Source organism: Echeneis naucrates, chromosome 15 (assembly GCF_900963305.1).
Source record: "Echeneis naucrates chromosome 15, fEcheNa1.1, whole genome shotgun sequence".
NCBI classification, from domain to species: domain Eukaryota; kingdom Metazoa; phylum Chordata; class Actinopteri; order Carangiformes; family Echeneidae; genus Echeneis; species Echeneis naucrates.
In genome coordinates this window covers 13,240,890-13,262,928 of record NC_042525.1, presented here as the reverse complement: position 1 = coordinate 13,262,928, position 22,039 = coordinate 13,240,890, and the positions used below count along the sequence as shown (strand labels likewise).

Genomic DNA, 22,039 nt, shown 5'->3' with positions numbered 1-22,039 from the left:
AGGCAACCAGAACCTTGGTTAACAATGCTGGCACGATCCGGCAGAGACTGATAGACACGCCAGGCTTAAATACCCACAAAGCGATCATCAAATGGGATCAGGCATGCTCACAAAAATGGAACATGAAACAAAGAGAGGAAGTAGGAGGGCGGAGTCAGAAACATGTCATACCAAAAGAAAAGAACGTCACAACCACCGCCATATCACTGAAAAACTACTTAGACAGAGCGACTATCAGAATTCATCCTGTGGGAAGAATGACTTCCTCTAAAAAAAAAGAGAAAGACACAGTGAACTTTTGTCAAAAATCTATTAAGTATTTATTATAAGTTCTTACATGTAGATTTCTTTCTCTAGCAGCACTATTTAAATACAGATATCCAAGGGCAGTTACCATAGATTGGAGTCTTCTCTTAATACAAGATGTCATTGTGTAAACAAAGACAGAGACTAAACTGTAGCTCAAGATGTACCACAACTAAACACGCTGTTGTCGTGATGGTAATTCATATGAACTCAAAGGCTGATAGCCATTTGTTGTCGTAAAAAAAAAAAAAAAAAACCCAAACAAACAAAAAACAAACTACTTAACAGCTTCTCTTGTCAGACAGTCAAAGTTTCAGTTGGATCTGATATGGTTGCTCGTAGTCCACATCATCGACACTCCAAAATACTTTGTATCTGGGCACAAAGTCTTCAGGTGTGTTGGTTACATGATGAAGTGTACCGCGTGTGGTTGACCCAAAGAGATGACACAAACTTACGACATTAACATGAAGATACAAATAAAAATATTCTGTGAGGAACATTTTGAGTCCAACAGATTAATGCAATGTTTTTTTTTCCCAACAATTTCTTTGACCCCTTTACATTTAAACAAAAGGTAGAATATAAATTTGGAACATTGTCCACCAAAGAAGCATCACTGGAACAGTTGCATCGATCACTCTGGCAGGCAAATTCAACATTGTTCTTCCCTCTGTGCATTTAAATTTAACATTATTTAAAGGACTTTTGGGAACTATATTTATCTGCTTCACGTGCTGTAGTCTGTATGATAAATATGAAGCGGGGGCCAGCAGACTATGTTAGCTTTGCTTAGCCCTGATATCTCTTGATATGCCAGGAACTGTTTTGCAAATTATCCTCAATAAAACCATAAATTCTTATTTTTACATTTTATATATGCACCAAGTATATTGCGTTGGTTAGTTTTTGTAATGTGGACTGTGGATTGCAGTTAGCCAACCAGTCCTGGCTAAGCTAAGCTAAGCTAAGCTAACTAGCCAATGGTTGTAGCTTTATTATTAACATACAGATAAGAGTGTAAATTAAACAAAAGTAAATATGTTTATTTTTCCCACAAATGCCAGACTACTTCTCCTCACCCATCACAGTTTAACAACAGTTTCACACAGCTAGTGTCATTGTACAAACCAAAACAAGTCCATATTTCTTCTTCTTCTTCTTTATTCTACTGCCCTCAGTGAAAAAAGTGGAGTCACGTCTGCATTGTACTATCATACAGAGAATTTATTTCTGATATCCACAAAATGAAATGTTTCTCACAATGTACATATTCTCTAATGCTCAGTGCTGTTAATTGTAATACTGGTTCTGTCTCGAACAACAGATTTGCAGCCCTGTAAGACGAGGCCAGATGAGATGGGCCCTCCCTCTGTTGTTCCACAGCAGAGGATGCTGTTTCATCAAGGTTGGACTAATAAAATAGAAAAGTCTTTTCAATGCTACAATTATTGGCTTCCTGTATCTCGCGGCGCAGAGACAGCGATGCTGATCAAGGATTGATAGTCAGTTTCCTTTGATATATTTCTAAGTCACAATGAAAAGCAATCAGATCCTTGAGCTGCACGACCCCGGAGGTTAGGGACACAGTGCTCTGAGATGTTTGAGGAAGTTGCACAATCTTTTGCACTCACGAGCGCACTCTCCCTGGCTGCTGATTGAAGCGAAGCTGTTATCATCCTAGCCATTCAACTCTGCAAACCAGAAGTCCCATTTTGCTTTGTATGGCAACATGACGTTGTGCGGTAGAAAAAGTGTTCACTCCATCCTGCCCCGTTGAGAATGTCGCCTGTCTCCATGTAAATAAAACAGTCAGGATCTCAAGCATCATCAAAAGTTATCAAGCAGTCTGTGGAAAATCGTGAAAAGTTGAGTTTGATTTCTTGAAAAGCCTGTTGCAACAGCACTGTCCTGGGAAAGTTGCTCTGCAAGTCATGCATGTGGAAATAACCAGCTGTAGTCTATATTTGTTTATACAAAGAGGGTCCTTTAGTCATTCTGGTCATTCATGAGACACTCAACCCAAGAATTAAGTACCCATAACTTTCAATAGTAGTGAAACACACTAGAAGAAAAATATGAACCTCTCAAAAGAGTTTCTGATATTTTTAATTGTCTGCAAACTGCAGTACTTGAATACATACTCATACAGTATCGTTTATAGCAAATAACTGAATTATTTCATTTATTTAGCAAAAAAGCATGCTGAATAGAAAAAAAAAATAAATCACTTTTTCAGTTGCCTAAAGTTACAGTAAAATTCTTTTTATTTTCACCTGCAGATCGTCTCCTGACAACTGTGATCTATCTACACAGGCATGACAAAAACCAATAGGCTTAGGCATCTAAATCAATAAAGAGAAAAGTGATTGCCTAAAACTTTTAAAAACCAACACTCAACCAGTAGCTGCGCGATCATTATCTCTTTCCCAGTGTTGCACAAACATCTCCGGAGGATGTTTGAAAGAGATAACATGAACGTGTCAGCATTCACCATAGGAGGAGCAAACATGTGAAACAGGCTCTTCTCCGCACTCACTGCTTTTAACAGTGATGCATGCGTGACGTTAGCGATAGGAAGTGAGAGCCCGAAAGACAGAAAAAAGTGAGACAGACGGCAAGACGGAAAAAGAGCTTGAGGTCTGTTGTGAAGCATAAAGAGGCACCAATGTCGACAGAGGGAACACACAAAGCAGGTTGAGTTTCAACCCAGCATCAGACAATAAACCTGTCTTCCCTTGAGCCACGATGCATCGAGAGGAATTCTGGGAAAAAGCCATACAACGTCAAATGTCTTATTCTCGCTTCAGTTACAATTCAAGAGCTAAGTTTTCTGTACAAGTAAAGAATATTACTAATAATAAAAAAACAAAAAAAACAAAACAAAAAAAAAAAACAGCAGTAGCTCAAAACTCAACTTGAAGCTAAAAAGGGCTCAAAAGAGCTGAGTAAATGATTTTTTGTAAGCATCTTATATTGATTTTTTTCTTATATTTTGCATTAGTAGAATATATATAAAAATAAATAAATAAATAAAAAAGCCAACCCACTTCTGCTAATGTGCTCCACATCAACGCTACTGCAGTCACACAGTGATAGTCTGACCGGATGTGGCTACAAAAAGAAGTTGAAGAATAGAAAAATATGTTGCTGCTGTTTGCTGACGACACGGTGCTGCACTCATCTGGTTACAAAAGTCACAAAAGCTGAGCAGTGTCCACTAAGACACACACACACACACACACACACACAAACAAAAACAAAAACAAAAAAAAAAAACCCAAAAAAACCCAAGACGATCATCATAATAGAAATTATCATTATTTCATGGCAAGTGGCATTTTTTCTTTTTTGAAATTTTATTCATGAATTACTGGTTATAAAATGTGACTCGTGTATGGACAGTGCACATCTCAAAGGCAGATACTATGAACAACTCAGCTTGTTTCAGGGTTTGCTCTGACCCAGCCCTTCAAAGAGAGACTGTGTAACTTTTGCATGAATAAATATAAATAAAACAATTCAACTGTAGCAAATGAAAAGCTGAATTCACAGGCAGTAAAACATACCCCTCAATTGAATAGTCTCAGTGTTTTAAGCATTAAGGCCTTTCAGATGTGACCAGAAGACTGCCAACTTTGTGATTTCATTTTCCTCTTTGTGCTACTTTACACAGTCATTTATCACTCTCATCTCTTAACTCTTATCTGCGGCAACAGTGGCCTATTTTTAGCAAAAGTTACATAGTCTTGCCTTTAAAATTACCCAATTTTACTGTGGAAAAATACAACAAGAACAAGTCCTGGGTGACCCAAACACATTATTTAGCTCACAGACTGGGGCTGAAAAATAATATTTAATCACAGAAAGTCATGATGCGGTCGCTCCTTGAATGTTTCCCCGCTCAGTTAGGAAATCCCACACAGGGTCAGCTACTAGTGTTGTAGCCTGAGTAATGAGTTGTTCCTGACAGTCGGTCAGTCGGTCGCTTCAGTTCCAGTCATCTATATTATCTTACCAAGACTTCAGCACACAGCCACATAATGTCAGACAACAACACATTTATTTGTTTTCAGCAAGGTTTCTTTTTTATCATCATGAAGGCATATACTATTTTCTCTCTATATTACTTGTTTTATATATATTTATATATATAATATTTATATAGAAACAAAAATAAGCGTACATTTTGCTGAATAAGATTGAAGAATATCAGCAAAGGGCAATGTAAACCATGGTCCATCTAAAACAGGTGAAAGGTACGGTAGCTCGCCCTTTCCCATCTCACCCACAGTAACAGATTTGCATAGGCAAAAATGGGATTAGCCCTTAGACAGTGGATTCCTGAATTCTTTATAGAGATGCAAAATCTAGTTCAGCTCAACACAATTAAAAATAAACATACATACAAACAAAAAACTAGGCCAAGCTTTCTTTAACCCCTCTGTTCATACACATAGTCATTTTTCTGTGCACATTTTTGTTTACAGTGTTAGGCTTCAAGTAGATCTAAAAACAACTTGTACATTGAACACTAGATGTGAAATAAATTAACCAACATGAGAGGTAGTGAAAAGCCTACAGAGACGTTTGTTGTTTTTTGTACAAAGGGAAAAAAAATAAAACGTGTCAGTAAGGCCAAAGCTTCGCAAACCTCATCCATCCCACCAGTTCAGCTCTCAACCTCTCAATCTTTTTTTATTTTTCTCTTTTTGTCAACAAAACTACAGCCCACGTTTCACAAATCCCCTCACTTGGAACCCAAGGAAATTTGAAGACGAAAAAATCTAGACTCAGGGTTGACACTCCATCACTTCACCTCATCATCATTGCTTGTGTAAAATCCACATTTGAAATGCAGTTATTAAAAATAAACAACCGTGTACTTTTCCCCACTCTGTAAAAGTCACAATAAATTAAGAGGACACGACGTAAGCATGAAACCTGGGTTCTGCTTTGCCTGTCCTCTGTGTAAAACACTCCCACTTTTTAACTCACGACTGTCAGATAGCGCTGGGCAGAGACCTTCTCTGCTCCCACTGAGGACACACAGCTCCCCGCTGTTACTATTATTTAATAAGGTACACACATCTCACAATTTATAAATGTAAACTTGGTTTAATTGCACCATAATTTCACTATCTGGTTCTTGATGAAACATTCTCATGTTAATTACTGTAAAGACTCAGCAACAAGGAAATATAGCTTTACTGTGCAGGAGGGATTTGTCTGCAAGGGAGCTTCGTGAGTGGCAGGCATTCTTCTGCGGATTCAGAAAGTTACAAAAACAAACATCTAAAATGCCTATGTTTCCTGTAGATGAAGACTTGCTCCAAGGAGTAAGTATGAAAACTGATCCTTTACCATGAGAGTTAGTTATTAACTCAGGATTCCTCTGCTTCTGGTCAACTGGGCGCATGCATGCACAGCTCTTCATTAAAGCAGCCAAGCAATATCAATCAAGCCCTTATGAATATTAATGTAGTTTGCATGTGAGCATTGTATTGCCAAAGGATAAGTATAGTATATTTTTAACAAGGACACTGTAAAACTGTTGGGTGATTATTGGTTTAGACTTGCCCTCTTAAATCTACAGAGTAAATTTTACAGATTTATAACCAGACAGAAAATGTTTGCAGGATTATGTTAACTTGGTTTTGAACTGACAGGTTCATCTTGTCACTGCAAGAAAAAATAAGTCTGGAGGAATAGTTCACCATCCATGCGTATAGAAAGCGACCATTTCTTTCATCCTTTCTTTTTTCTATAAAGACAAACTTCCCCAGTAAAACTTATGAACTAAGAGAAGACAATTTGCTTATCAAGCATTGGCTTTAAAGTATTTGGAGTATCATGACAGATTTCACGATTAGCAATTTACACCATAACCTTCTGACACAGCTTCAAATAGACGACAATCTATTATCACTAACTACATCCAATTGCACTTTAATCGTCCTCTAGACATCCTGCTTTGTCTTCTCATAAATTTAGTCTAAACCAAACTTGGCACGTGAACTTCAGGTAGTTAAAGGAGGTGGCAACATGGATGCCTACATTTATCAGTGAGAGGTGGCACTGTTTCTTTGACACTTTAAGACTCCACTAACCACCAAACCAAGACTGCAGCTATCCATCACATGGCATGACGGATACACCTGGAGGCCTGGTTGATTAAAAAAATAGCATATACTGCACTCATGCACTTTCTACTGCACGTCCACAGGCCAGGAACAAATTCATGTTCAGACGTCCACATCATTAAAAAACAAAATAGAATTTTCCATACTAAAAATGTTAATGGGGCATTTGGCAAGACCCTCTAAAGTTTTTTTTTTTTTCTAATGTTCTTTTTGATAAGTGTGTAACTGTACCATACACACACATAATCATTATCATCGCATGCTATCAAAGTCAGATTAGAAAAAACAAACCAGAGTGTATGAAGGCTGGCAGTGGGATGGAGGATTAGCATGGTTAGCATAAGGATGCTAACTGCTTGTCCCTCAGCATGCGGAAACATACTTGCCATATTGAAAAGGATAGCACATTAGCACTGTTATACCAACCCTTCTCACTAGCTCTGGTAAAAAGAAACAAAAGTGTCTTTCAATGGGCAGCAGCTAACTGCAGAACTAACTTATACACAACCAACTGTAACTGCTGGAGAAAAAGACCGGTGTCCAGGTCACATCTAATATCTCTTCATCACACCGTCTGTGACACAACGTTTGGCAACTGGTTCATGCATTTGCAGCAAGACAATGGATGGTCAACTGCAGGGACTCTCATATAACTTCTAGAGAAAAAGCCCGGAGCTCAATAACCCCTTTTGACTACATCAGTGCCTGCTGCATCTACTGATGCTCCCCCAGCAGCAACAGCTTTCCATAATGCTTGATTCACAGGTAAACCCTCTTTTCCTGCTCAGTAATTTCCAAATGTAGATGGCTATTTGGAGACAAAGTGGGTTTATCTTTTTTGCTTCTCCAGCAGTGTGTTTTTATCCCCCGCATTGGGCACCTGTGCTTGTCAGGCTGTGATGGTCGGAGTTGGAAGGAGGAAAATGAGAGAGGAAGGGGCAGGGAAGTGATGGGAGGTAGGGATTGTTGGACAAACTGTGGTTGCTTTCCAAGAACAACTCCAGCAGCGCTTGTGCTGCCTTTTCTTACACGTAAAGGCATTGTGATTTTCTCAGTGAAGAGATTTTTTTTTTGTCTAAAGTTCATGAGTAATAATAATAACACATGTAGCTGCCCAACCACAATTCTAGCCCTTACTTCTCCCGGTTAAAGAATCCTAAAGGAAAGTGCTTGGACAGACGGATGGATGATGGACAGGTGGGTGGATGGATGGATGGATGGATGGATGGTTGGGTAGTAGCTGCTGCCTTTGCTGCAGAAGCCATCAAATCTCCCCAATAAAAAAAAAAAAAATGCAGGAAGCTTCAAATTAGCAGAAGTGTACTTTTTCCCTTCACTGAACATAGACAGCCAGACAGAGGGACCCGTCCTCTGTCCTAAAACATCAATATTCAAAACGGTTGCAGTCCGCGGCTTACATCGTCAAGCTACTGTAGAGAGAGAGAGTTACATGCAGAGCCAGTGCTTCTACTGGTTAAATGGGCAGAAACGCCCCAACTCCCACCATCAACTAGGCGTCATGTTTGGACAGTGAAGAAATTATGAACAAATGAAACACATCTGAGGAATCGGAGAGAATTAGAACCACATAGTCATGTGAGTAAAGAGAGAGAACATTAACGTGAGGGTAGAAAGCATGAGGTCTAAATATTACAGTACAGGAACTGTTGGCTTGTCCATTTTGTCTTTCTCTTTCTCTCTCTCTCTCTCTCTCTCTCTCTCTCTGTCTGTCTCTCTTTCTGTCCTCACTGCCTGAGGAGTCCTTGTCCACAGGTAGCCAACAGCTGGCCATTCGACTGGCCATTTCAACTACCAGCTGACATGTGGGTTGGCCTGTCAACCGCAACAAACAGCACAAGTTGCTCGCAAAACAATCACTGGCCAGAATTATTGGTCTTAAACTGACCAATAACCAACCAGCAAAGGCCGACCTGGCTCCAGAGGAGTTATAAATTGCTTAAAAAATATAAATAAAAAAACTAAAACAAACAAAAGACCAGCTATCTTGGATGTCATTCAGTCTTTTCAATCAAAAGAGGGAGAGATTTTTCCAAACCCGACTTCTGGCACCATAGTAGTATTTGAAGTTAAAGTAGTAGTCTTGTTGGTGTACGATGGGAATGAGGGAGAGTGGGCAGGTCTAGGTGTCGAGGCAGGTGCGCCTCCTGTTGGCCAGGAGGTCTCTGTAAACGGAGGAGTTGAGGAAACGAGGGAAAGAGTCACGGTGCATCAGGGTGTAGATCTGGAGCTGGGCCTCCTCGTACATTAGGTTGCTGGGCTCGGCCAGGCTCTGGTTTATTCCTTCTCTGACCCGTGAGTCCAGACTCACCTGAGGTAAGGAAACAAATTCAATTTTATAAACCCCAGAGGCGTTTTGAAATAGCCCGTGTCACACCAGTTGCTTTATAACAGCATCACAGAGACAAAATTGGACCTAATGATGGCACTAAATGGAAAGTTATGGAATCAATTTTTCCTGATGGGGTCTTGAATGTCAATTAATTCAATAGTGGCTTCAATATTTCAGTCTGGATCGTTTAAGTCTGCCTGCTATATAATTACTTAGTCTGGATTTCAATGTGTTAGGATCATTTTTCTTTACAGTTACTTCTCAAGTCTCGGGCATCTTTTGGTCTCGTGGGATGAAAAGACGTTAAATTACTTTTGAATTTCAGCTAATTGCTCTATTGTGCTGATTCACTTCTGCTGAAGTGACATATTTCCAGACAAGTGTACAGACATAAACCACACAGTTAGTACCTCTTTGGGTGATAATATGGACACATAGTCTTCATATATGATCCTAGCTTTCTCATCCACCACAGAGGGATTCGTCTCTTTTTTCAGCTCTTCACATGCCAGCCAGAAAAGCAGGTTGTCTTCACTGTACTCTGAGCGCAGGAACTCGCGGAAGATCTCCCGGCCCTCCAGCGAGCGCAGCATCATCTCAAAGCTCCGCGCCCACGACAGCACCTCGTCTAAACTGGGGTGTCTACAGGTGGAAAAGAGGCATTTGAGACTGTGCATATTTACGGGACTGACGGGGGCAAGGAAACCTGCCGTCACCCAACATGCAAGACCAGACTTACTGTTCTTCTGTAGCTTCAATACTGTCCATCTTGGTGCAGGTCTGTCGTTCACTCCTCTCCATCCTGTCTTCGTTCCTGAATTAGAGACATGATATTAAGTTAAGTTGAAAAAAATAAAAGACCTGTTGTTCAAATACATATTTTATACATAGGTAGCATTAAATGATCAACTTTCATTCACTTCTTTTTATATATTTGGCATAAAGGCTGGCTTCAGTTTACATCACTTCTCCATGCCAATAACCACGTACTATCTTTTGTTTAAAAATAGTGCATTTCTCATCAGAATAATGTCCAGAGGCTGAGTCTGACACTTTACAAACAGCCGTAATTTGCATTTCATTGAAAAGGAAGAAAATCCATTAACAAGGAAACATTATTCAGATTAGCCAGTAATGACAATAGTCACTTGCTGCAATCCTGTATCAGATACATGTGATATAAGATCATGACTCAGGGTCAGAGCATAAAGTAAGCTGAATAAATCAAAGTTAAATCAGACAAAGATCAGGATTCAGATGCAGACAGAAATCCACATCCATGCATCTCTTGCTGTTTGAAACTAAGTGCAATACTATTTTCAGATTACTGAGAAATAGTATTAGTAATAGTACTATTTTTACTTTTTGGTTTGAGGATTTCTTGTTTCTTTAGTTGTCTCATGTTATTGTAATTATGGACTAAGTCGGGCAAAACATTTCACATTAAAAACCCTACAGTATCACTTTCTGCATTTCTTTGACATGCGGTGCCCAACTCTTTTTATAATTATGCACTGATAAAACTGATTATTAGCAGCAGTTGCACACTTGTTTGTCTTTCAGATGATAATTGTACACTGATGTTTCTCAGTGTGAGCCTCAACTGTCAATAATTCTTCAGCGAAAGCCTTTCTGAAAGCACGCCGAACACACATGGTTGCCTCTGTCTCTTGCATCTCAGTCACACTTGAGTCCACAATGCAACACACACTGAGCTGTCTATTTTTGACCAACCATGAAGGATCTCTTCTTCCTCTTGCTGTCTCTTGTCAAAGTCCCCATTGTGCGGCGGTAATGGGCTAAGCTGTCCAGAGCTCCCGGGCACCCTCATAATACGGCTAAATATACAGGCTGTTCTTCACAGCTGTTTTGCATGTGATGTGTAGAGGGAAATAGAAGGCACCCCGACCAGATAAGGGCCTTGTAAGAGGGCGGGTGAGGAGGAGTTGGAGGGTGTTTAAACTTTGGTGAACATTCACCCACAGTCTCTAAAACTTCGCCACGACAGCAGACGAGTCAGATATCTACCAATTCCCTTGGTTTGATGGGCGGGAAAAAAAAAAAAAAAAAAGTAAAGTGACACATAGAGCATTCAGTGATTTACACCGGCACACACAAAGGTCTCAGCTGTGTAACACAAACTTGCAATGAAAAGACTTATTATCCCTCCTAACCTGCACTTTAAAATAAGTAAACTTATAGGAGACTGAAGACAATTTTCCAGGCACGCTCTGGAGAGGCCAACATCGGCATTTGATTGAATAAAAAACACACAGTGGAGTCACAGAGCACTCACTACAGGCCAAGTCCACAGGCTGCCACCACTTCAGATGAAGTGGTGTGAAAGAAGCAGCACATTCACCATTCACTGCCTGCAAACAATGATTCATTCACTCCTCTCCAGGAGTGAATGAATCAGGCCAGAGTGCAGCCACAGTGAGGCAACTGTAAGAACAGCACAGCAGTTACTTTTTTTGGTGCCTTGCTCAGGGGCACCGTGGTGCAGTAACTCTTTCTGCAAGTTTCTGGCCTACAGTGCAACCTCAAAGTATCAGGATATATTTTGCTATGTTGGCTGTAGGTTCCTTAACGGTAGGAATTTCACACATTTAACTTTATTTCAATAAAGCAATGGGCATACCAAATGTTCTTGGTATGCCCTTTTTGTTTGATGACACAGCGCTGTGAAGACTGCTTGTGTTATTATATATTAAACTATATAAAAATTTAAAGGCACTGTGGACAAACTTAAACCAGCGCATCATAAAAAATAAAAACCAAACAAACAAAAAAAACCTAATCGTTTCTACAGTCTTTGGATCCTTGCTTTCGTAAAGCTTTTCATAAAAAGGTAACAACATCTGGGAAATTCAATATTCATTTATCTAAAACAAAGGCTGATCACCACTTCAATTTAAAACCAAATGTGGCGCGAGTTTCTTGAGCATGCATCTTTCAACCACTATAAAGGATAGTAAATAGTATAATGTGGGGTATTGCATAGCATATCGTAGACCAGTGCATCGTATAGTAAAGACTATAGCAGACTATCGAGACTAGCACAGAGTATAGTACAGATAGTACAGTATAGTTTACTCTTACCAGAGACACTTGCAGCAGCCACACCAGCAGAGGCAGCAGGTGTTGGGTCGGGGCTGTCCAGGGGCCTGGGATGGGGCCTCGATGTGTGCCGCCTGCCTTTTTCTCATCTCCACTCCACTCACACTGCGGGGCTTCACCACGGATAGACACAGAAAAGAAAGAGTATTATACACTTCAGATGAACATTAATATAAATCAGGGTTCACTTATTAATTTGTCCTTGTTGTATTGCTTTTGGCTCACCCATAATGTATCTTTTTGGAAGGTACAAAGATACAAGTAACCATGTGCCTGTGTGTGTGCTTGTGTGTGTGGGTGTGTGTGTGTGCGTTTGACAGATGAAGTGAGTTAAAGAGAGAGAAAGCACTCAAGCAGGACGAAGAGGATTCCCTCCCTTGTACGGTACAAGGATATTTGGCATAAAGCCCAGTCTTTCGCTTGGCTTTGATGGACACTGTTCATATTTCAATGGGCACAGACACGGAGAAGAAAAACAGAGTCCACACATCGCCTTCGTGGACAGACACACCTGTGCAATAAGTGCACAAATTCATGTACATGTGCCACCTTTTTCCACTTCAATCCCCTGCTGAGAGTTAAACAGCGAAGCACTGCAAAAACTAAAATAAAGCTGAAGAGTGCCAATTCTATATCGAGACACTGTGGTCACATGAATGTGCGGCTGTGGGCTGATGGTGAGTCATGCCATCACACATACATGTATCTCACATCAGGGCATGAACAGTGGCTATTGTACTCTTTCTGATAATGCTTTGATGAGATTCCTGCTCTTTAATATAAGATGTAGGCAATGAAAACTTAAAACACTTCAGCCAACAGTTCACATGGTTGTTATGTAACAGCACATTTGGGTGGATGCAAAGATCAGCATGCTAATATACTCACAATGACTACACTGATGTTTTATAGGTACAATATTTACCTGACTTTACCTGATTAAAAATGTTTTTCTGTCTGGGTTTCAGAAAAGGTTACTCCAAGTGCATTTGCATTTGGTTCCATGATAATCTATCCAATAATTGCTGAAAAATGTATCTTTGGGTGAGAGGATCAGCACAGTTGCTGGGATTTGTCTCCCACGATACGTCCACGTGACCAAATTTAGTGGACCAACTGACTGACACTCCACCCCTAGAACTGCTGGCCTGACTAAAAATAAAGATTTATTTGTTGATGCCTGCCTCCATGTCAGAGTAAACCTATTGTCCAACAGTTTTAAAGATTCTGAAGGCTAAATAATGTCTGAAGAACACAGCATTCATGGTTCACTGAAGATAAACATCTGTAGCAGCACTGATGTGCCAGGTTGCTCCGGCAGAGTGAAGCCAGCAGTGACTGCAATGCTACAGGATTAGTTCACCCCAAAAAAAAAAAAAAAGAAAAAATCAAGAAAAGCATGTTTTCTATTTTGCCATCTCATGTGATTGATTTAAATTTTATCCACTCTAGCTATCAGCCATCAGTTGACATTGGACAGACTGAGAAACAGCGGGCGTTATTTTAACAGACCAAGGAACACAGTGAGAAGCATATGGTACAAATGCATTAAAGGCGTCTGCATTTTTCTTTTTAAGAAATTTAAGGGGGGACAATCTTGGCCCACCAGCTGTAAGGTCCAACAGGGTTGTACTAGGTTTTATTACATGATCATGGAAGCGTTTTTCGGTTTCAACAATTAACCAGAGTGCCATCTCCAAGTCCCTTTATGAGTCACACACGCTGTACAGTCATGCAGCTTTTCTAAAAGAATACGTTTCCATTTGTGGCCAGTTTATCACATATATATTGTGAGTGTTATGGTAAACTCATGCAGCAGCTCTGTGTGCCCTGAGGGGCAAAAGGGGCCGAGCTAATTATTGAGCTGTGAACAGCTCTCCATAGAAGCATGTAATGTATTATATTGTGAGAAATGTAAATAAACTTTGTTCATGATGAAAGTGCCACTGCCTTTAGATCAGGTTTTTGTGTGCAATTCATTTCCCTTTTTCCCAAGATTGCCAAGAGCCAACAATGCACTCCATTACACGTTACTCTAAAGCCAACAGCCCTGTTGACCCAAAGATTAGCACAAATATATTTTTTCTTTAAATGGCGCATGTGCAGGATGAACACAGTTGTGTTGGTCTGAATCTAGCAGACTCTTGTGTTGTGCTTTGTACCAGCTGTAAGATACAGACCAATAACCACTAAGTTATTCTCTAACTATTATCCCAGTTAGTCAAGCATTACAAAGTCAACAAAAACAGCGCTATGTTCGTATGACCTCCAGTGTAAAACCAAGTAATGGATCTATACTTACATACTTTACATTTATGGTTTCAATTTAAGACTTTGGCATTTTTGCCACTTCAGTTTTCAGTAACACTGAACAAATAATCAATTAATGATTGGAGCTCTAAACCAGTCAAGCACAAAAAAGTTCCTACAAAAATGTTCTTCACTGTGAGAACCAATGTTGTGTTTCACAGCTAAATTATCTTTTTTTTTTAATAAAATATCACATATAGCTGCTCCAAACAGGGACTGCTGTGTCTGGGAAAGCTCCTCTCAACAGCGTGATGAGTCAGATATTTCTCTGTTGCAGCAGCCACCTAATCGACTTTACTGTACTTCAGACAACTAGCTCTGTATTTCCTTTGAGTGTCTGGGAACAGTCCTGTGGCAGCCATGGCCTGGGGTTTTCCTTGGCCTTTACAGGGACTTTGAAGGTCAGCGTGCCAGTAGTTTCAGTCTTGGAGGTAGGAGGGCTGTGAGGGGTGACTTTACCATCACACAGAGAGCTTTGATAGAGCCCAAAATAACTCTACCGGGATGAGAACTCACTTTAACTAATTTATAACAACACCCAGTATAGTTGTGTAATGCTACTTTTCATCTTTCTTTAAACAGAAGAAAAAGTTTCCTAAAAGCCCAGGTAGCTCAACAGCACACATTCAAATGAGGAATCACTGAGCATCAGCTAAGAAATGGATAGCAGGTAAGAACTAATTCTTCTGCTCTCACTGAATAATCAACACAAACTCCACTAAACAACTTAGGATTTCAGTTTAATGTTGCCAAGAGGACCAGTGTGAAAAAATTCCTAATTAATTGCAGTCTTTTTGTCAGCAAGATCAAAAGTCCGACTAATCAAACCAAACTCTTACCTGTAACGTCATGGTTCAAATGAAAATCTTCAGACAGTTAAGAATCCAAATTTATGTGCGCACCTCCAACGTGGAAGCCTTTCTCTTTTTCTCCTCTATATTCAATGCAAAAACATGCAATTTACTAAACTGATGATGTATGGCAGGTAAAATTACCTACACGCATGCAACATGCAAATGTCGTCACCTGACCAGCGGAGCGGCTATCACTTATTCGGCTACCAACAGCATCTGCGGAAAAAACAGGGTGCTAGATGCAAACGACAGCAACGGTACGGCTTTGTTCTGAAGCCAGAGAGGGAGGCTACATTGGCAGGACATGCAAATATGGAGTGGAAATACAAATGTAATGAGATGACAGGGTTAATATATACTAAAAAAGCTATGAGAGCGGTTATGCATTTAACGGCTTCAAAGTTGTTTTTATGACTGCTCTCTATTTTTTTCTGAATTTTTTTTTTTTTTTTGAGTCAAAATATAAATTGCCTGAGAAGACAAAAAGTTCAAACTACCAAAATTCAGGACACATCAGCAGCCCAGAAATTGTTCAGTGCATTCATTCAATCACCCAGCTGCACTCAAAGGGCTTCACATTGCTCTCCCATTAGTCTTAGGCCAAAGGAAGAGCCGTAAAGAATTATAAAAACACAAGAAATGTTCAAATTAAAGAACAGAAACTTGCTTAATAACCTGTTGACACGAGGAACCAGGATATAAACATGAAATCCTTCCAAATTTTAAGTTCAATATTTTCAGCTAGGAGATTGGCTTGTGTAGAGTTGGATCTGATGATATAGGGAAATCACTTTTTCGATTTTTCTTTTCTCCAGTTAATGGTGCAATGAATCTTGAGGAAGGGTTTCCATTACAATAGAGGTTTTCCTTTATCTAGCGATATTCAAATAATAATTTCAATAGGGAAAAAAGCTTCCATGCAGTTATGACAAACTGCAATAACATTTGCTTAGACCAGTTTTGATCACTTATTATAAAATAGTCTGACTTGTAGTGGGAAGTGAAAGTTGTCCATGTGGCACAACAAATGAAGCTTGTATTATCTTCACCATGCGAATTAAATAAACCAATCAAACTGGCAGCGTTTGCTACTAGTGACAAAATTGGGTGAGGAAGCAGAGTCTTTAAGTCATTCATAACTCCACCTGTACAGTCACTCATGCACAGTGACAGGTTCTGTCAACAATTGCTCTGGCTGGCTAATGAGTAATACCGTGATGTGAGAGGCAGAAGCTTGCTGAGGGGAGGAGCCTTTTGTGGATGTTACTGCTTTTCTATCCAAACTCTCCTTGGCTCTTAAATTACCTGAAAAATGTACCAGTGAAAACACTGTTTGTGTATCACTCCATCAGGAGTAAATATATGACCTAGAAGGTTTTTAATTTTCTTCTTTGAATGAGTGAACGTTTTTTTGTTTTTTTTTAAATCAAACACTTCAGGCTACAGCACTATCTAAATGAAACAGTTATCATTCAAAGTATTACCACACAGCGTTTCATCTAACTCACTTGGTTTATCAGCAATAGTGCATACTTGATCAAAATAAATGGCTCAGGCGAACATTAGAGGCAGCAGCTTACCAGTCAGGTCAAAGAAATGCACTTCAGTTTTATTAAAATACCCCAAAAATCATAAGCCTCAGAGAGATTTACAATCAAGAACTGATCTCAGGAGTGAGGTCAGCCGTAAAAGTTCAGTATGAGCTCTGTAAGCGTTTTTATTTTTTTATTTTCATCTTTTTCCCCCCTCTGTACCTTAAAGTCCAGCAGAGGGAATGAAAGAATAGTGTTTTTCTAATCAACAGTAATTATTTTGATTGTCACAAGAGGTGTAAAACAAGGTGCCCTGCTCACTTTGATTCTCTTGTTTGAGTGAACATGCCCCTGAAAGCTTTGTAATGACTGAACATGTTAAACAAATATTACTCAGAGGCAAAATTTAGGATTTTTTGTGAATAGTGCAGAGCAAATCATTGATGAGAGGTCCACTGTGTGAGAGCAGATGCACTGTGATGCTCAACAGTTCTCTTCTCATTTTATACTTTTCAACAGAAAAAAATTCCACTTAATGCCTGAAGTGCTTGAGTCGAAGGCAGCTGGACTCCTTTCAGGTTCATCAAGCGCTGTTTCTGCTTGAACCCAAAGGGCTGAGGTTCAGTATCTGGACTGAAGAGGATGTTTGACCTGACAAACTCCCCCTTCATGGCTTTGATTTTTCTCCGATACAGTATGTTTGTGAACTGTGGTGCTTTTCATACTGTAGATCGCTATGTGTCTGATCAATCACGTGTGCTCATGGGAAGATGACACAGATGAACTTTAACTGGGCACTCTAAATGCTTGTGACAAAATCAACCTAAGCCATCTGACTACATGAGTAACATAAGGAATGTCTGTGTTCACTTTACTCAATGAAAGGTTGCATTTTCATTGTGTCATTATGGGCTTTTTCTGTACACTGAAAAAAAATCTCATTTAATTCATTAAAGAAACAAAGTAGTAATAGTGAATATTTTTCAGTCTTCACTGTGCATGCCGTTGAAGCAATCACAGCCCATACATATTGTCTACTATGTTACAATTTTATATCAGGAAGTGACGTATGAAGTCACTTCTTTAGGATAAGAAAAGTCAATGTCCACTTATTAGCATTTCCCAGTGCTCCCTCACTCGATGTTTGAAATTAGCATTGAGAATTTGACCCATGACAAAGACTGCGAGATTCATAAACTCCTGTTTCTAAGCTCAAATATTATCAATTATCTAATATTGTCTTCTCTTTTGTTCAAATTAGAAAGCCATGAAGTTGAAGAAGAAAAAAACCCATCATGCAATGTTTTCTACATCAGTATCCCTTTCAACTTTGGGTAAATGCAAGTACTGAGCAACAAAGTAGTAAAAGTGGGGGTTGGGGGGGGCGCTTACCATGAATTAGCGAGTTCCTAAAAACAGATCAGACAGCGCAGTCATGGCATGAGGTAATCGGTTGCTGGACGATAGCAGGCTAGTTGACAGAGTGACTGACTCGTGGACTGTCTGAGCGTCTGTTTGGCTGACGGACCGACTGCTTGGCTCAATGTGGACACTGGGCAAGGCAAGGAGGTTCTTTTCAGAAGAGAAGTTACTGGTCTCACCATCCCTGACCAACTGGCGCAGAGATGGACACGAGAGCTGAGGTGAAGCGTAACTACTTCCTCTCCTTGTTTCCTTGTTTCACTTCCTCGTGTTAGGGTCGCCTGCACCTCCTCGGCTTCCTGGGATCATTTATGGACTTGAGAGTGCAGGGAGCAGTTACAGTACAGCATCTGAAAAACACAAAGAGCAAAGAAAATCTTTTTCTTTTTTCATAGTTATGGCCACTTATGGACATATCTTTGTGACAATAGGTCAGAAATATTTCTGCTCCATTTGCACTGTGGAAAGGTGGTTCAATGCACTATATCCACAGTCACTACACATATTATACAAGTTCATTAGGTAGACTTTTTAACGCTATGGATTTTATCCATTTGAGATATCAAAAAATTGCTAACACCCATTTATAACATAATTTCTTTGAATCAAAATCCCTTGAAATTGTTGTGCGACTAACACTTTGGAGATTGTCATCCACTGCACAAAGATAAATTCATTCTGCAGCACGGAGTCAGTCTGGGATCACATGAAAAGACAGAAGACACTGACACCGCCTAAATCCACAGAGGATCTGTGTTATCTGCAACTTCCTCAAGACACAACCAAGCGCCTTAAAAACCAGTACACAGGTGAACTGGTGTTTTCATGCCAAAGGACATTCAGAGCAAACACAGATTTGATTCATGTGATTGTAATTACTGCAGTCAGTGTTTCCGTAGTTGGGAAATGAAGATCCCCACTTCACTTTTACGGTGCTGAACGTTTTCATAGAGAAAAGTCTCCACCCCAGCAGCTGAGGAGCTAAATGAGATGAATCAGGAAGTCAACATAACCTCGGCTCCTCTGACTCAACACACCCATGGGAAACAGTCAATGAAAATAACAATTAAAGAGGGTTTTCCAGTGACTGCACGGTGAGCCGGAGATCGAGGAAGTTGACAGGGCAGTTTGTGCAGTTACTGTCGCAGCACTGGATCTGTTGCATCTGCCCAAAGGCCCGAGCAGATCTTCAGATCGGGATCAGGATCAGGCTGATCGGACCCCGCTGTCTTCCTCCGTGCACTAGCTGTGCTCGGCTAGCTGCTGGGCTGGCTGCTTCACACGGATCCTCCTGCGGCTGGCCGAACCGTCTGAACCGCTGCAGGTTTCGGGCAGCCGGAGGTTCGGAGGGGAGGGGTGGGGGGGACAGGAGTTCCCCTCCCGGGAGGGCGGCGCAGTCAGCACCGTGAGAGAGAGGAGGAGAGCACGGCTCCTGGCTGCCGCACCGAAATTTGTCAGAAAAATCAAACACCACCCACTTTCTTCTCCGCTAGCTGTTAGCCGACCTGCCTGAGATCCGCTATCTCTCTCAGCGAGAGGAGGCGTTGGCAGCTGAGCGCCAGCTAGCGCCGAGCTAACGTCAGCTAGCCGATCGGAGCAGGAGAGTTAGCGCGCGATAATCAGCATCTTACCCCTTTCCTGCCGGGCTGTCAGCGTCCTGGGGCGACGGGTGTGAAAACGCCACGTCCCAATGCTTATCTAACGACATCGCAGGCGGGAATCCCGCGGTGTTGAGTCCATCGCCGCTGTTTTTTCTGCCATCCGCCCCACTTCAGCACCGATCGCCGCCGAGCCCCTGGATGCACTGCGCAGGCGCGCTGCTGCCGCCGCTCTGTGGCTCCGGTCGGAGAGAGGATGCACCGCCGAAGTCTGCTGCACACGGAGGGTCACATTACATCCCTGCCGTGATCCAGCAGCTCTGCCGCAGTCAGGGCATTTATTCTCGGGGCAAAAAGTACGCTCAATATCTCCGCATTTCGTCCAGGGACAGAGAAGTTTGGGAGAAAGTTTCTTCAGCAACTTTTTGCAGTCGAGGTCGTTTATCCTGAGCTTAAAAGATGTTCATGCGTTCATTCGGTGTCACATGACAGCACTGACAGTTGTTGTAAGAGATGCTGTGACTTACAGTAATTTGACTGTTAGAATCAACCTAATGGCTGCAGATCTGTTTTGGGCTGTTGCTTTGTTTCTAATAATCAGCTTTGCTGCAGGCCATCTTGTTGCCGGTAAATAATATTCCGCATGGAACAGTTTTCTGACTTTGTTCCCTGCACACTTTGGCCATCATTTCATCCAAAAGCAAGGGACAATAACTGCATGATTTTGGTAACAGCTACCGGAAAACACAAACTACTGACTCCCCAGGCAACAACATGCAGGAGAAATTCACCCAAGAAAACTCATTCAATGTAAAAAGTGAGAAATATTGAATGGTGTCGAAACAGCAAACGGCTGAGCGCAGTTTACGTCCAGCCATATCGCTGCTACAGATCACCAGACCTCTGTGTGCAGTCATTGTTGCAGACGGGATGAGAGCATTCGTGGGTTTTCATGAGCAGCTGCAGCTGGAACATGAAGCATCATTGGCGATGGCTGCTCAAACAGATTTCCTTCTGTTAACACGGGGGGGCACCAAAACTCTGCTCTCCGGCTCTCTCACTCTCTCTCGCTCTCTCTCTCACACACACACACACACACACACACACATACACACTCAGACTCACACGTGTTCTGCAGCAACAGAGACAACTCTGAATGCGATTAAATCCACTTGTATAACAGTGAAAAGGATGACAAAGAATTTTTATAAACCACGTGCCAGTTAGTGTCTTTTAGCTGTCAAATGACATATTTTATTCCCAACACTAAGTAGCAAAGATTTGTTAAGAGTCTTGGTTTGGTGCTTTTCAAATAATTTCATACGGCAGAACTATTTCTAAAAATGAGAAGGACTGAAGGGAGACCTGCATAGAAATAGCATCAGGATAGATAATTGCACAATGCCCTCCATCGATGATTCATTTTCACACTCATTTATAGGGAAGTCAAGCGGCCTGGATCAACTCTGGTTTTCTTTCTGAGGAAGACTGCAATGAATTGCATGAGCATTCCCAAGGTCAAAAGCTACAACAGCACTATTCTGCTTTACTGTAGCTGTCAAACAACAGTGAGTCCTGAGCAGGAAAGTTCCTGTGGGGAAGCCATGAAGATGAAGTACAAAGGTTTTTGTTACACAACTATTTGCAGCAACCAACTGAGTGCAAACGTATGAATGACTGTCTTAAAATGTAAATTTTAAACAGTATGTTTCTGGAAGTATTCCTTTTTCATTTTTAGCTTGGGGACCACGAGAACCACAAAAGGTCAAGTCCAGTTGAACCATACAGGCTATCAATCAAAACCACAAATGTCAACATTGCTAGAAGAAAAGTCTGTCACCAAAAGCCTTTAAGACACTTTCCCAGGACGGCTGATACAACAAAAAATCCATTAGATGTTGAGATACTGTTTTTCAGTTTGGTCCATGGTGGATCAACAAATAGACTGTTGTTGCCATCCTGGGAACCATGCTGCCAGCAAGGCAAAAAAAAAAAACAAAACAGTGTGTATATCCTCAATCCAGCATTAACCTGCAGAATGATTGTATGGCCTCCCACAAGGACAACATCAACCATGAAGTTCACAGACGACACCACAGTGACAGGGACGAAGTGGCCCACAGGAGGGAGGTGGCCAGTCTGGTGTCATGGCACAGGGACCGCAACCTCGCCCTCAAAATGGACAAGACGAAGGAGGTGATAGTGGACATGAGGAAGGAGAGGAGACCTCATCAGCCACCGTTCGTCCGGGAACTTGAAGTGGAGAGGGTGAACAGCTTTAGGTACCTGGGCGTTCTCATCACTGAGGACCTTACCTGGACACTGGACACCACACAGATGGCCAAGAAGGCCCAACAGCGGCTGAATTTCCTGAGGAGGTTGAGGAAGTTTGGCATGCCGCCTA

General features: G+C 41.1%; 1 protein-coding gene across 1 annotated transcript; it reads right to left on the bottom strand.

The window, feature by feature from the left end:
* Positions 1-3,641: 3,641 nt before the first annotated feature.
* On the bottom strand, positions 3,642-19,826 carry rgs17 (regulator of G protein signaling 17). Its single transcript, XM_029521789.1, has 6 exons — positions 19,669-19,826; positions 18,008-18,387; positions 11,902-12,032; positions 9,539-9,613; positions 9,210-9,441; positions 3,642-8,778 (listed from the first exon to the last, which is right to left on the bottom strand). The coding sequence occupies exons 2-6, from the start codon at positions 18,008-18,010 to the stop codon at positions 8,590-8,592; spliced, it is 630 nt and encodes a 209-aa protein (XP_029377649.1). The 5' UTR covers positions 18,011-18,387; positions 19,669-19,826; the 3' UTR covers positions 3,642-8,589.
* Positions 19,827-22,039: the final 2,213 nt, after the last annotated feature.

Bases quoted from the DNA above. Each gene is read 5' to 3' on its own strand.
- rgs17 (XM_029521789.1), bottom strand. The intron at 9,614-11,901 runs GTAAGAGTAAAC...TCTCTAATTCAG, and splicing joins GGCTGCTGCAAGTGTCTCTG to GAACGAAGACAGGATGGAGA. The intron at 8,779-9,209 runs GTACTAACTGTG...TCCTTACCTCAG, and splicing joins CCATATTATCACCCAAAGAG to GTGAGTCTGGACTCACGGGT.